General features: G+C 29.7%; 4 protein-coding genes across 6 annotated transcripts; 2 read left to right on the top strand and 2 right to left on the bottom strand.

Annotated features, from left to right (window-relative positions):
• Positions 1 to 1,807: 1,807 nt before the first annotated feature.
• LOC145749909 (uncharacterized) lies at positions 1,808 to 3,551 on the top strand. Its single transcript, XM_082565791.1, has 3 exons — positions 1,808 to 2,044; positions 2,675 to 2,877; positions 3,189 to 3,551. Exons 1-3 carry the CDS (start codon positions 1,927 to 1,929, stop codon positions 3,402 to 3,404), a joined length of 537 nt encoding a protein of 178 aa, XP_082421917.1. The 5' UTR covers positions 1,808 to 1,926; the 3' UTR covers positions 3,405 to 3,551.
• Positions 3,552 to 3,667: 116 nt separating this feature from the next.
• On the top strand, positions 3,668 to 8,072 carry LOC145749907 (regulator of chromosome condensation-like). 2 transcript variants are annotated; one of them, XM_082565789.1, is made up of 12 exons: positions 3,668 to 3,838; positions 3,968 to 4,039; positions 4,241 to 4,431; positions 4,652 to 4,733; positions 4,932 to 5,038; positions 5,221 to 5,358; positions 5,588 to 5,684; positions 5,889 to 5,939; positions 6,288 to 6,440; positions 6,558 to 6,671; positions 6,841 to 6,993; positions 7,430 to 8,072. In XM_082565789.1, exons 1-12 carry the CDS (start codon positions 3,745 to 3,747, stop codon positions 7,603 to 7,605), a joined length of 1,428 nt encoding a protein of 475 aa, XP_082421915.1. In that variant the 5' UTR covers positions 3,668 to 3,744; the 3' UTR covers positions 7,606 to 8,072. The 2 variants fall into 2 exon arrangements, with proteins under 2 accessions (XP_082421915.1, XP_082421916.1); XM_082565790.1 differs by lacking the exon at positions 5,889 to 5,939.
• A 286-nt stretch (positions 8,073 to 8,358) lies between these two features.
• LOC145750730 (L-threonine 3-dehydrogenase, mitochondrial-like) lies at positions 8,359 to 11,126 on the bottom strand. Its single transcript, XM_082566815.1, is given in 8 exon segments — positions 8,359 to 8,486; positions 8,709 to 8,859; positions 9,468 to 9,586; positions 9,655 to 9,745; positions 9,813 to 9,961; positions 10,382 to 10,555; positions 10,772 to 10,882; positions 11,036 to 11,126. Coding segments are annotated over 8 exon segments (1,014 nt in total).
• A 526-nt stretch (positions 11,127 to 11,652) lies between these two features.
• LOC145749667 (L-threonine 3-dehydrogenase, mitochondrial-like) lies at positions 11,653 to 14,864 on the bottom strand. 2 transcript variants are annotated; one of them, XM_082565494.1, is made up of 8 exons: positions 14,713 to 14,864; positions 14,446 to 14,559; positions 14,053 to 14,226; positions 13,686 to 13,834; positions 13,528 to 13,618; positions 13,194 to 13,312; positions 12,564 to 12,714; positions 11,653 to 12,292 (listed from the first exon to the last, which is right to left on the bottom strand). In XM_082565494.1, the coding sequence occupies exons 1-8, from the start codon at positions 14,852 to 14,854 to the stop codon at positions 12,144 to 12,146; spliced, it is 1,089 nt and encodes a 362-aa protein (XP_082421620.1). In that variant the 5' UTR covers positions 14,855 to 14,864; the 3' UTR covers positions 11,653 to 12,143. The 2 variants fall into 2 exon arrangements, with proteins under 2 accessions (XP_082421620.1, XP_082421622.1); XM_082565496.1 differs by lacking the exon at positions 11,653 to 12,292 and adding an exon at positions 12,306 to 12,428.

The raw sequence follows: 14,864 nt of genomic DNA, 5'->3' as shown, positions 1-14,864 counted from the left end.
GTTCACAACTATGAAAGAAAATTACATTATTTGTCTATTTAAAATAAACGACAGTTTAAAACTCCCGATGCTTAAACTATTTTCTGACTTTTAAAAATTGTTTATTTTATACAAATTGATTGACGACCGAACAATATACCACGCTATTTTTTTTAACGATTATATTATCATATCACGTTAACAAAACAAAAAATATGTGACAATTTATGAGATAAAACCACAAAATGTTTGTCGAACTGGGTTTCGACTCCGTATAGTCTATTCAACATTTAAAAAGATAAAATATGTTATTTAAGATGTTCCACAAACTGTTTTAACCTAAAATTTCGCTTTTGTTACTTTTTTAAAATTCAAAAATCTTGTTATAAAAGCAAAAAAAAATCTTGTTATAATAAATTGCCAACATAATGTTATCCCTACAATTAAAACGTGCCAATAGAGGTAACGATAAATTCCTTCCATTTTAAATCGATTAAATAGATAAAAAAAAAACATTTTTTGTTACTTCTTAATATTTATATAGAAAACTATACTTTTCCCGATTTTGTAAAATCATTTTAAACTCTTACTAAGTAATAGATTTACCAAAGCATGACTTATCGCCAAACAAAAAAGCGGGGGCGGTATATTTACGTAAAAGAATTATTTTTATTTTCTCTTTGGCTGTGATCGATAATCACTGAGCTATTCTGTTTAAACACATTAAAATTGATCTGTTTTGTCTGTTTGTTTATTCAACACTTTCTACCTGGCAAATTTTGAAATAAATTTTGTTCACAAAAAAGGTAATCTGTGGAAAAATGAAGAATATTGAATTCCCCCCCTACTAAAAATAAATTTCGATTATGGTAAATTATTACCTAGGCGAAGTAAATCTTAGTAAATTAGGGGTGTTTGATTTCGTTTCCTTGACAACCATCCAAATTGTTAAAACGCAGGTATCGTCACATATTTTAAAGTTTCAATAACATCTTGGTAATTTGAGTAATAACAAAACGATTTTATCAGGCCTTTTGAGAGAACGGGTAAGCCAATAATCACCCATATACGTCACGTGGTTAATATAATTAGGCGTGATCATATTTTTAGTCCATCATTTACGCAATAAACAAGTTTGTTGTTTACGTGCTACTTGGCGCTAGGGTTGGTTACGTAATCTATTAAGTCATATAAAATTATAAGTAGCTAATATTAGTGTCGGTTATACTAAGAAATAGGTAAAATAACAGAATTTTTTGTAATGTAACAAAATAAATAGCCTACTAACTAAAAATTTACATTATTTTAAAAATATCGTGTAAAAAAGGCAAATGCGTATAAAAATGTCAAAAAAATTCTCAAATTAATTTAAAAACGTTTCATGTTATTCTGTATAATTTACAATGACGTCATTTTAATATTACGCAATTTTAAATTATGTTTGTTTTTTCAAACAATCTTTACAAAACATGTCATTTTTTTAAAAAGATCGCACCTTCGAAATTGATTTATCAGCCATCTGCGGGATACGGGTGTGTTTATTGTTATAGAATTATTGCGTTTAAAGCTTTTAACGCGCTTAGTAAATAATCGCTCTTGTTGATAACGTTTGACCCCGTTGTTTTGTACAAAAAAGGTAAAAATATATTGGCAAATAAAATTAAATTTTTTACGTTAAAAGTTTTATTATGTAAAGGAAAAAATTTTGTGTTAGCTTTGTCATTTACTTAAAACCAGCAGCTTGAGGATAAACATAACATTGTTATTGTAGCTGTTGCGACATCCCGCGGTTAATATTAATAAAAAATTTTTAAAGAGCCGCGGTCCACGTTAGCTTTTTTAATCAGTTTTTAAAAACAAGTTTCTGTTAAAAATGTTAAATCTGTCATATATTTATAAGGTAAACAATGGTGCTTAAATAAAATTAATCTTTCTGTGATTTAAAATATGTCTAAAAGGCTTTGTAGTTTTTTATTTTTATATATTTTTGTTTTTTTGTTATTCTTTTGTTGTTCTAAATCGTTTGCAAATTCAACTAAAAATAACGAAAATGTCGAAGAAAAAGGTAAGTTTGTTAAATATTCAAAACGTTTCATTTAAAATTTTTTTTACAACCATTTGTTTAAATTTGCTAGATAGTTAGTCTGTTAGTGGATAGCCAGACAGCTAAATGCTGTTTTTATTTGTTGATTGGTTTAATTTAAATGTTGATTGGTTTAATTTGTACCGGCAGCGTAGTGTAGTGGTAAGAACACTTGCTACTCCACACACGGGGTTGTGGGTTTAATCCCCATTGACCTCGTGCTGTAGCGCCATTGAGTAAGACGCTATAAACGGTATAAACTCCTGCTGAGCCAACACTTAATCAGCAGTATAATTATCGGGCAATTATAATCTATAATATCCCAAACTGCCACAGGCAACTCGAGACTGGGTCGGAGTAACTCATGTTACTCTATGTTTAAGTTGCGCATTCGACTTTCCCACATCGAGGATAAAGATATATACAAAAAAAATACATCTATAGAAAATCATTATTAAATGTTATTTTTAAGTGCCTGACTTTGTTACTATGTTATGTTTTTTGTCAACACATCTAGAAAAAAGTTTAATGTGATTTAAAGTAAGATGTCAAGACTTGTTTAGCTTTATCAAACTAAGAATATAATAGTGAAAACTTGTTTACTATTTTTAGATCATCTTCTTTGTAAGCAATGTGGCCATTCTGTGTCAAGTGGTGAGCATTTAATTGAACACAGAAGTTCGCTAGCTGAAAAATATTGGAATCAAACAGTTTTAAATAATGATTTTGTGACAGTACAACTATTTGTAAATCCACAAAAGAATAAATTCAATGTAATAACTTTGTTAAAAGCGGATCTGTATGTCCATGAGCAGGTTTTTTTTATTTTTTATTTCTTTTAAACTTTTTTTGTTAATATTTTTAAAACCCTGTTAAAAAAATGTTTAATAGATATATATATGATTGGTAAATAATTGGTATATATATACAAATAATTTGTATTTTTTTTAAAAATAATATTACAAAAATGTTAATGTTATGATGTACTAATAAGACAGACATTTTTTATCTATGTTTACATACTTGTATGTACAGGTGTACACAAGATTGAAAAGTTATATATATGTTAAAGATTTTTTTATTGGTTGTATAAGCCTATAGTTAAACATTTAAATACTATGTACAGGCATTCACTGAAGACTCTTGGTATCCTGGATTTGCTTGGAAAATTTGTCAATGTCCGAAATGTGGAAGACATATTGGTTGGAAGTTTCAACCAGTTGGTTTTAACCATGTTACACACACAGAAAAAGATACATTCTTTGGTCTTATATTAGACCATTTGTTAGAAGAGAAGCAAAGTGAAACTCTGTTACTCGTGCCGAAGTCATATCTCAGCTGAAATATCATTAAAGCATACAAGCTACTACAAAAAGAAACTTTGTTTTTTTTGGGGGGGGTTGTTGGTTGTGATAATTTAGGTGGTTGCAGTTTGGAAAACAAAGACCTTTGTTTAGCAAAAAGTCATTATAGCAGCTTGTACATATATACATAGTTTTACTAAAAACCTTTTTTTCCTATTTTAGCGTTTGTAAAGTAATCTATGCTTGTGAAATTGAATGCTCTATAATTTTCTATTGCAATATTTTTAATTTAATACTAAGTTTATAAAATTAAAATTATCTTACAGAAAATTTGTAGCAAAATTTAATTTGTTAAAATATTTAAATAATTTTTTAAAAATGGGTTTACGAGGTAGACCTGCTAAAACTTCAACAAAGGCAAAGAAAGTTATTTCAAATCATAATCTTGCAGATGACGCAAATAACACTACAGGTTTGTATACTTTTAAGTTATACAAAATAAAGATATATTTTAAAAATTAAAATGTATTTTATTTGGGCAGTAATGTGCATGCCTTAGTTACAAATTTATTTTCCTGTTAATTATTTATTTTTTTTGCAGAAAAAGAAATTTTAAACAACAGAAAACGGGGAATAGAATCTTTAAAACAAACTGCAAAACGTCTAAAACTTGGTAGGTTGAACTTGTAGCCTTTGTAACAATCTAACAAACTGTCTGGAATATACATTTCTAAAGTTGTAAGTCATTTAATACTTTTTTTTCCAAACTGTCAAAAAAACAACAGTTTTCAGAAAACTAAAAAAAATGTGAAAAATACTTTTAGCAAACTGCAGTTGTGTAATAATTATTTTTAATTTTTTCATAATTTGGCAGTTGAAGAACAAGTCACTTTACCAGAGGGCATTTTGTTGACATTGGGTCAGGGTGACACTGGCCAACTAGGTCTCGGAGATGAGATTTTATCGAGAAAAAAGCCGGCGATTGTTAAAGATATCGAGGATATTCCTATAACATTAATTGCAGCGGGAGGAATGCATTCTGTTTGTTTATCACAAAACCATAAAGTAAATGATTTTTATTAAGAGTTTTTTATATCCTAAAGATGCTTTTAACGAGTACCCATAGACTTAAGTGTTCCTTTTTATAAGTTTGTTGATTAAGAAATAAAATTTTTTGGGTGATTTTTAATAAGGAAATGGGTATGTATTTTTGTTATTTATTCTCAAAAAAATAATGATTCACAATATTTTTGTTAAATTATTTAATTTTTTTCTGGTATTTTAGGTTTATACGTTTGGTTGTAATGACGAATATGCACTGGGTAGAGATACTAATGACGATGACGAATATATTCCTAAACCTACAAGTCAGTTAATTTTTATTTAATTAAATTAATATCACAAATTAGAGTTTTTATTATTTGGCCTAAAAATTGAACGAATCTATATACAAAATCCTATTAAGCTTTAACACATATACATATACGAAACTAAAAATGTATTGATAAATTAAATATATGTTCAAATGTTTATTATTACACACTTTAATATGATTTTGCTTGTAGGTGGTGGAGTTTTTATTGACAATAAAGTAATAATGATATCAGCAGGAGACAGTCACTCTGCTGCGTTAACTGAAGAGGGAAATGTTTATATTTGGGGCTGTTTTAGGGTATGAAAACTTTTTATAATCTCTGTTAAAATTTAAATTTTAAATTTCGAAAAATCAAATGAATTGTTTGAGTATAAAGTTATTAAATCAGATATATTGGCATTATGCTAATATTATATAGTTATGTGTTGGCCTATTTAGCATAATAGCCTTAGCTGAAAAATTATTTTATTTGTTTTTAGAATATTCATGGAAGACTTGGTCTTATTAACAGTAAAGAAGTTTGCAAATATCCAACACTTTTAGACTCTGTACCTGAACCTATTAAAGCAATTGCATCAGGAAATGATCATTTCGTTATGCTATCGGTATCTGGAAATGTAAGTTTAAAAAAAATCACAATAATTTGGCGGTATACTAAGCTAATTATTTAAAATATTAATCAGAAATGACAAGTTGATAATATTCATTATGCTTTACTGAGTATTTAATTAAATGTTTTTTAGAAAAGTAATGGTCTTTTTAGATTAAATCACTCTTAAAATAGGCCTAAATAATTTTTTAATAGGCTGCCATTTTTAATGTTGTGCCTACTGTGTTGTTAATTAGGTATATACAATCGGTGATAGCACCCAAGGTCAATTAGGTCGATTTTCTCGCTATTTTATTGATAGTGAAGTAAGCGGACGATCATCGAGAAAAAAGGGTGAGTGTAATTAATTTAATGACCACTTAGAAAATTGTGTATTTTTTTATTTTGAATTTGGGTTGTCATAAATTAAACCATTTGTGCTTACATTTGAATTGTCTTTGCTTTCACCTAGTCAAAATGGGCTTAAATTTTTGGAAAGGAAGTTTTTGTTCTGAACGTAATTACGAAAAAATTGTTGTTAAACTGTTGTGTATTTAGATGTTGAGGAGGATCAGAATTTAGAGGGAGCTTCATGTAGCAATAACGAAGGTATTAGCACTTTTGTTCAGATATATTTCAATGCACTATAAGTTAGAAATGATATAAAAAGGTCCTGAAAAATAATATATACATAAAAGCTAAAGTTCCAGGTTTTGGTATTTAAAATAGTGAAAGCTAGTAGCTGTATAAAAACAGAATTAATTAGGTTAAAAGAAATATTTTTAGTTGTAGTGTAAAGAGAATAAAAACAGTTCGTAGGCAGATAGTGATAAAAACTTTTAATTTTAGGTTAATTTTAGTTGAGAAATAAATATTAAGGCTATAAAATATGCACACAATCTTTAAGTTTATTTGTAATTGTAAATTAGTGTTAAAATTTTTATTTTTTAATTTTAGAGTCTCCGTTGATCCCAGGGAAAGTCCCTATTCCAAGAAGAAGAGGAGGTACTTCAAGAATCGAGAAAGTATTTTGCGGAGCCTATTGTACTTGGGTTATATCAGAATCGGGAGATGTATATTCATTCGGTCTCAACAACTATAATCAAATTGGTAAGTTCAAAAATAATAAAATTTATAGGACTTTACTTTAATTTAAATTCCAGTTCAAAAATAATAAAAGTTTTATGAAATTACTTCAACATAAACATTTTTTTGAATAATTTTTAGGTTTCTCACAAAGTGAAAGTCATTATCGGCCACAGTTTGTGTCATCACTGGCTGATCATAAATGGGTAGATATTGCTGGCGGTGAACATCACACTATATTACTTAATTCAGAAGGTAAGTTCAGTTTAAAAAGTTAAAAAGTTTTTTTAGCTGATTTTAAGTTTTTTTTTAAATACAATTTTGAGTCAAATTTATACATATACTGAAATTTATAATGGAATAAACATATAGAAATGTTTATAAAATTTTAAGTTGTTGGAAAATTATTTTTTTCTATTTTTAGGTAATGTATTTGCAATGGGCAGGGGTGATTACGGTCGCTTAGGGTTAGGTGAGGGAATAATCAAAGCGAATGAACCAACACAAATTCCAGCTTTAAAAGAAATTGTATCTGTATCAACTGGCTCTTGTGTATCATTTGCTGTGGCTAAAAACGGTAAGATTTTATTATTTAATAATATATGTGTAAAAACCATGATTTTTGACTTCAATTTGACTGTAGTAGGATTTAGTTTGGCCTGGCAAAAAAACGTTATTGTTTGGTTAATCTTATTTTAATTGGGTCGCATTAACCTCATAAACCCTTTTGCATAAATGCAACACAAAAGCTGCATCTAGTCCTGTTTTTATAGTGTGAACTTTATAATCTTACCATGGCATTAATCCCAGAGTCAAAAATATTTACTATGCTTTTATTTTTTTGAATAAAAACATTTTAAAAACTAAGTTGGTTTTAAAAACATTTTGGTCTTTGATTTTAAAATACAAGCATTGTCAGTTTGCGATACTTCGTTAGGTGTGCCTTGTCATAAAGCTTGTCATAAAGTAAAAATCAACCTTGCCTTATGCTAAATTGTTAACATTCTTAACAGGGGATGCATACAGTTGGGGTTTGGGAACAAATTATCAGTTAACAACAACTACAGAGGATGATGTATGGACTCCAATACAACTTACGGGTAAGAATTTAGAAACTAGAAAAGTCCTCCAAATTGCAAGTGGAGGGCAGCATACCGTGATCGTCGCCCGTGACAACGACGAAGAATGACGTCACTGCTAAAAAGTGACGTCATAGATGTCTCTTGTTTTTATCTTTTCGATTTTGATTCAATCTCTTTTCCATCGACGTTGCAATGAAGATTTTTCCTTGACGTCACCCAATCGAAATTTTTTTATGACGTCACTTAATATTTTATTCTTCTGGATGACTTCACTGAAAGTGTATTCTGTGCGTCGTCCGCCTGATAAGAATTAAGTCGTGCTTTTTTTAATAATGGAAATATATTTTAACATTTTTTTTATCTTGTTTTTTTCGTAGCCTGCTTTTTTAGGATAATGCAGGACTACTTTACTCTGATTAAGTGATTAAGTAGCAATGTTGTTAATGTCAACTTGTTTTAAACGAGCGATTTGTATTTATTTAATGTTGATTTGCCTAACTGCACAATGCGGTGTGCTGTTAAGTTTTTTTTGTGTAAAATCAAGTAATTTTTATTTCCTATTCGTTTGTCTGCTTCCCACGTTTAATTTATATCAATAAAATATTTAAACAATTTTTTTTTCATTGGGTTAGGGTAAAATTTATCGAATTTTTAGTAACTTTTTTGTTGCACTAAGTAAGGTAAGTTTTTACACAGACAGGGGTTGTAGCTTTAATTTTTAATTTATCTATAAATTAGAATTAAAATGTGATTGAAAAAAAAACCTAAATATAAAAAAATAAACGTTAAAATATTATGTAAAAGGCATAATCTTAAAAAAAAAATTTAGAAGTTAGTGTTTAGTTGAACAATTTGAATTGTTATTCGTTATGTTGGTTCTTTATGTTGTCCAGCATGTAGGTCACCAGTTCTTTCATGTTATAATCGTGATTCCAACCCCAGTCTCTTCGCGCATTTGTGTCGTCAAAAACATCTGGCCAACTGTCTGCTAGATGATGAAAAAGAGTCAAATTTTATAATATATGAAAACCGGCCGTAGCTTGGGACTATGAGCCTGATGAATAAAGTTAAAGCCTACTTATGTCACATTTTATTAATATAACATTGTGAAAATTCCACAAAACATAAGAAAAAAATTGATTATTTTTTAAATTTAAAGTTTTTCATTTTTGTTTTACACGAATAAAACCCTATCTTATTACTTACTTACCTATACTTTGCAAAAGTGGCACACTTTTGTATTCCATTGTAAACTCTGGTATAATTTTTTTGATTTCTTGCGCAATTTCCGCTGGGGTAAAACTCATTGAATTGATGTTGTAGGTTCGTTGGTTGAGTTTACTGTTTGGGGTTTCCATGAACTTAAAAAACAGTAAAAAGGCAGGAATTTATATAATCTTCTAAAATGTACATTCTGTAGTTAAATAGATGGAGTTTTAAAATGGTTGTAGCTGTATGAATTCCTCCTTGAGGTCTTTAGTTTGATTCTAAATGCTGTGGTGTTATAGCGTTCTCGCTTCAGGCACTCGGTAGTAGCCTACCTAATACTACTGACCTAATTTTTTTTTTTTTTGTATATATCTTTATCCTCGATGTGGGAAAGTCGAATGCGCGACTTAAACATAGAGTAACATAAGTTACTCCGACCCAGTCCCGAGTTGCCTGTGGCAGTTTGGGATATTATAGATTATAATTGCCCGATAATTATGCTGCTGATTAAGTGCTGGCTCAGCAGGAGTTTATACCGTTTATAGCGCCTTACTTAAGGGCGCTACAACATGAGATCAGTGGGGATTGAACCCACGACCTCATGTGTGGTGTATCAAGTGTTCTTACCACTACACCACGCTGCCGGCAATTAACCGCAATATACACTACAAAGGTTAACAATTGTTTTTTTCGCAATATTTCGCTATTTTACAACAGCTTTTGATGGTCGTTTTTAAATACTTTAAACTTTTCTGAATACCTGAATTGTTGCTTTGATGCAATTGTCAATTTGCATCATTGGCAAGCGAGTGTCTGGCTTTAATCCACACACGTGCTTTCCTGTTAATAACGCATCGTGGAATATCTTAACAGCATAGTCTGCGGAATTAAAATAAAATTGTGACAAAATCAAGTTTACGTGACAAATCATAACTTTAACATTTCACCTGTGGTACCACCACCAGGTTCCGTATCCGCCGATATGATCCCGGGAAATCTTAAAGACCGAAAATCCAAGTTAAACCGATGGTGATAATACTAAATATACAGCGTATTATATTAACGTAACTAGCACTTGACAACAATTTTAAAACAGCTGTTTTACTTCGCCCATTAGTTCGGCATGCACTTTCGATACTCCGTAAATTGTTTTTGGTCTTTGCACACAAAAATCAGGAGTAGGATTGTTTGGAGAATTATCTCCAAATGCTCCGATCGTACTTGGAACAAACAAACGTAAACCATACTCAGCAGCTAAAAAAAACTACTCGAAGTATTATTATTTTCAACATGTTGTTTAGCCTTTATTGGGCGCCAAATCCACAGGAAAAGAAACAAGTATTTAAAACGATTTTTTTAAAACAGATTTTGGCGGATATATTTTTAAAGCGGAATTTTTAACTTGTGGCAACAAATAAAGCAGGTTTTATAAAAGTTGTAATTTTTTTATCGGGTAAAAACAAATAAAACGGATTTAAATTAAACAAAACTAAAAAAAGAAGTAAAGTTAAAGTGTTAACAGACAATCAGGATAATAGGCTACACTTTTTATGGAATTAGGGCGAGAAGGTTGTAAGTTAATAATGGTAATAAAGGCTTTAATTTTAAATTTTTTTTTTGGATTTATTTTATTTTTTTATCAGTTTCGAGCCTTAGTTTTCTAGCCTTACTTACCAGCATTTAGTACGTTGTGTAAACCATCAATATTAATTTTAATTGCAAGTGGGACGTTAGCTTCCCCAACGGCACTTAATAATGCACTAAAATGAACCAACCAATCGGCTTAGTGGTTTACGATAAGGCGATTTAAGGAACTTCGGTCGAGAATATCAGCATATTCAAAGGGACCTTTAATAAAAGTATTTTTTTAGATATGAATTTATAATCCATTTTAACTCTACTGTCGATGCTAGTTTCTTTTTATGTTATGACTATCAATATTTTGTTTATATAGCTCGCTTACACCGTTACTTGCGACATAATAGATGAAATAGCAATTTTGTATGGTCATTTTAGTGAGAAATATGGAAACAGTACATGCTTTTTTTGTTAGTTTGTGGTTACCGTCTTTTAAAACACTTTTTGAGGGCATTTTAATGTCCGTTAGCAGAACGTTATCCTTTCCGAATGTTTTTCGAAGCCTTGCTGCCAAGCTCTGTCCCAATTGACCAAGACCTCTTATAGAAAAATACCATATAAGCCATTACTATTGTCTGCATATAAAAGATTAGACAGGTATTGCATTGACCTACATTAAAATTCAACACACGCTATTGGTATTTATTTATAATAAACTTCAAAAATAAGGCTTTTAGTTTATTAGATTACCTGTTATTATAACTTTTTTACTATCTTCGTAGTGATTGGAATAATGTGACATTTCATTAGGTTTTTCTATCTTTAAAGTTGGCGATTGCATGCTTTTCTAAATTTTGTATTCCAAAAAAATAAAAATTTCCTGAAATTGATATTTACATGTAAACATAAAAAGCGATATGACGCGCGTGTTCTACGCCCCTTGAGGTGTATATAATACATCATTTTTTATTGTATTTATATAGTTGTAAACATGTGTTATTATAAAAACTCTGTCATAACAGGATAGTTCATCATGCTTTTGTCCATTCTGTATATATATCATTGGACTAAACCTTTTTTTAGGATTAAAAAAATTCTGAGTTTCATAAACCCATCCATTTTATTATTTTATTAATGACTATTTTAGATTCAAAATTTTACATTTTAACTGTATTAGCTTTTACAACGTACTTTATATCAGTAGTTAGTGTTTCAAACAACTTAAATAACAATTAATATTAATCACTTGTGTAGTATTATTTTGTCAATTTATATAATTTACTGCAGCTATATCGTTTAAAAGATTTTTAAGAATATAGTCCAACTGTCTTAAAAACGATGTTATACTACGACTTATAAAAAAATTAACTTAAAAATCTAAAACCATTTGCATCCATATAAGGGCCAACTATTAGATTTGTAAATTCAAAATTTAAATTAAAAAATGTATTTTTTACTATACTTTTTTTATAAAATATAAAACTTAAATTAAATGCTGGAAAATGTTAAGAATGTAAAGAATATTATATCAGCAGGTGACAGTCACTCTTCTGCACTAACTAGAAAGATTTTGTTTATATTTGGGTTTGGGTCAGAGTTTAAAAACTTTCTGTAATTGCAAAAATTTAGGTAAATGTTTATGCAATAAAGGATATTGCTTTAGTTTTTGATTTATTAAATTATGATATAAGTTAGAATGAAAAATGGATTTAAAATAAAAATAAAGTATAAACATATTAATAAAAGTTAAATTATTATTTGTTAGAAGGTGCAAGTAGAATAAGAAAACGAGTTAAAAAAATAATTTATGTTTGGTAAGAATGAAAGTTAATAAGATTTTAGATTTAAAAGTTAGTGTTTAGTTGAATAATTTGGATTGTTGTTCGTCGTGTTGTTTCTGTATGTTGTCCAGCATGTAGGTCACCAGTTCTTTCATGTTATAATCGTGGTTCCAACCCCAGTCTCTTCGCGCATTTGTATCGTCAAAAACGTCCGGCCAGCTGTCCGCTAGATGATGCAAAAGAGTCAAAATTTAAATTGTGAACCCGGGTTACAAAAGTTCGTCCAACGGTGAGAATACCGTATATGGCTTAAAACTACATGCGAACAGATTCGGGTTTAAGCCGTACCATAGCAACATTTCCTATATAAGACAATATGTGACTTAAATAACTTTAAACTGCTTGATTTAACACCATATAACGAGTTATTATTCTCATGATAAAAAAAATTCTTTTTTAGTTGTTTTACAGACCTAAAACTTAATATCATTACAGACCTATACTTTGCAATAGTGGAACATTTTTATATTCTATTGTGAACTCTGGAATAATTTTCTTGATCTCTTGCGCGATTTCCGCTGGGGTAAAGCTCATGGAATTGATGTTGTAGGTTCGTTGGTTTAGTATAATATCCGGGGTTTCCATAAACTTAAAAATATTACAAAAACACGAATTTATGATGTTTTTAGGAACTTAAATTTTCTAATAAAATTGGTGGCGCTTTAATGTTGTTAAGCTGTAAGAATTTACGCATGGTGTATTGAGTTCGATTCCTAGTACAGAATTGTCTTTGAGTTTTTAATTAGGTCGCTCGATACTTGAAAAATGTTAAACCCGTTTGGTAGGTTAACGATAAGACAATACAGCAATATATTGAAAGTTTGTCAATTAAACTAAAGATTATGCTTGAATAACAAAGTAAACTTTATTTTGGTCTGCGAAATTTTCCTTAAGGATAAACTAATATGTAAAATAGTAATTATTTCATAATAACAGTACACAATATAAATTTGTCAATTCTAGCACTTTTCTAATTTTTGTCAACACAATATTTCATAAAAAAATATTGTCAATAATTTGATTACAGTTTTGCTGATTGTTTTATCATTTTAAAAGTTGCTGATTACCTGAACAGTAGCTCGCGTGCAATCGTCAATTTGCATCATTGGCAATCGGGTGTCTGGCTTTAATCCACACACGTGCTTTCCTGTTAATAACGCATCGTGGAATATCTTAACAGCATAGTCTGCGGAATTGAAATAAAAATGTTACAAATTTTTTTACGTATAAAAATCTTACTTTGGCCATTTGAGTAATTGTTCTAGCTTTAAAGAGTTAAAAAATGGTTTTGTTTTCTTAACATAGATTTCAATACAATTTAAAGCATCTTTCTTTAAACATAAAAATATATTAAAGGTAATTTAATATTTTTTTTTTATTAAAAAACTTGAATTTTTTCACCTGTGGTACCACCACCAGGTTCCGTATCCGCCGATATGATTCCTGGAAATCTTAAAGACCGAAAATCCAAGTTAAACCGATGATGATAATACTAAATATACAATAATATATGGTATAGTAACTAGCAGTTTACAACAATATTAAAACAGCTGTTTTACCTCGCCCATTAGTTCGGCATGCACTTTCGATACTCCGTAAATTGTTTTTGGTCTTTGCACACAAAAATCAGGAGTAGGATTGTGTGGAGAATTATCTCCAAAAGCCCCGATCGTACTTGGAACAAATAAACGTAAACCGTACTCAGCAGCTAAAAAGGCAAATAGTAAACACTAGATAAATTTTACTTGTAAACGATTGGAGTTTAACATACTTATAGGCAGGCTAAGTCTATAGCTATAGCTATTACTTTGTGGCCTACCGGTTTTGTAGTATCATATTTGCTATTGCAGCCAGTTTGCATAAATTTAAAGTTAATTTTTTGCTGAAAAAAATTTATTTGCTACGTAATGTTTAGCCTATACTTACCAGCATTTAGTACGTTGTGTAAACCTTCAATATTAATTTTAATTGCAAGTGGAACGTTTGCTTCGCCAATCGCACTTAATAATGCACTAAAATGAACCAACCAATCGGCTTTGTGGTTTACAATCAAGCGATTCAGGGAATTTCGATCTAGAATATCCGCATACTCAAAAGGACCTAAAGTTGATGTTAAAGTATTTTTAGATATATATTTATGCGTCATTTATGGTTGTGGTGCTGGGTATCCCCTTTATGTTATGACTATCAATATATTCTCTTTAGGGCTGCTTACATCGTTACCAGCGAAGTACTTGATATAATAGTAAACTTATTTGATATAATATTATAAAAAAAATATGTAAATAGTACACGCTAGTTATTTGATTTGTGGTTTACCTTCCTTTAAAACACTATCTGATGGCAATTTGATGTCCGTAAGCAGAACGTTCTCTTTACCGAATTTTTTGCGAAGATTTGCTGCCAAACTCTGTCCCAACTGACCAAGACCTCCTATGGTAAAATTCAATAAAAAAACTTTGTTATAAATTATGTTTCATAATATGTGGATATTACCGATTACACAAATAATGCAATACCTTACATTTATAACAACGCCCACGCGTAATGAACCTTAACTTTATAGCTTATATTTTAATGAATTACCTGTTATTATAACTCTTCTACTATCTTCGTGGTAGTTGCGATTTTGCGCTGATATTCCAAGCAAAGCTTTATTTATATTTAACCCATTTCTTGGTATACACACTTCAATCGCCTTTCCTAACTTTAAAATTGGCGATTGCATTCTTTTCTAA

This window comes from Corella eumyota, chromosome 4 (genome assembly GCF_963082875.1).
Source record: "Corella eumyota chromosome 4, kaCorEumy4.1, whole genome shotgun sequence".
Classification (NCBI taxonomy): Eukaryota; Metazoa; Chordata; class Ascidiacea; order Phlebobranchia; family Corellidae; genus Corella; species Corella eumyota.
The sequence above is the reverse complement of the archived record's forward strand: the minus strand, read 5'-3'. Positions and strand labels throughout refer to the sequence as shown.

Excerpts from the sequence above, each read along its gene's own strand:
- LOC145749909 (XM_082565791.1), top strand. The coding sequence starts at position 1,927 with ATGTCTAAAAGGCTTTGTAGTTTTTTATTTTTATATATTTTTGTTTTT. Across the intron at positions 2,045-2,674 it reads CGAAAATGTCGAAGAAAAAG|ATCATCTTCTTTGTAAGCAA; the intron begins GTAAGTTTGTTA and ends TACTATTTTTAG. Across the intron at positions 2,878-3,188 it reads ATCTGTATGTCCATGAGCAG|GCATTCACTGAAGACTCTTG; the intron begins GTTTTTTTTATT and ends TACTATGTACAG.
- LOC145749907 (XM_082565789.1), top strand. The coding sequence starts at position 3,745 with ATGGGTTTACGAGGTAGACCTGCTAAAACTTCAACAAAGGCAAAGAAA. Across the intron at positions 4,734-4,931 it reads ATATATTCCTAAACCTACAA|GTGGTGGAGTTTTTATTGAC; the intron begins GTCAGTTAATTT and ends TTTTGCTTGTAG. Across the intron at positions 5,685-5,888 it reads ACGATCATCGAGAAAAAAGG|ATGTTGAGGAGGATCAGAAT; the intron begins GTGAGTGTAATT and ends TTGTGTATTTAG.
- LOC145749667 (XM_082565494.1), bottom strand. The coding sequence starts at position 14,854 with ATGCAATCGCCAATTTTAAAGTTAGGAAAGGCGATTGAAGTGTGTATA. Across the intron at positions 14,560-14,712 it reads TAGAAGAGTTATAATAACAG|GAGGTCTTGGTCAGTTGGGA; the intron begins GTAATTCATTAA and ends ATTTTACCATAG. Across the intron at positions 12,715-13,193 it reads GCACGCGAGCTACTGTTCAG|TTTATGGAAACCCCGGATAT; the intron begins GTAATCAGCAAC and ends AATATTTTTAAG.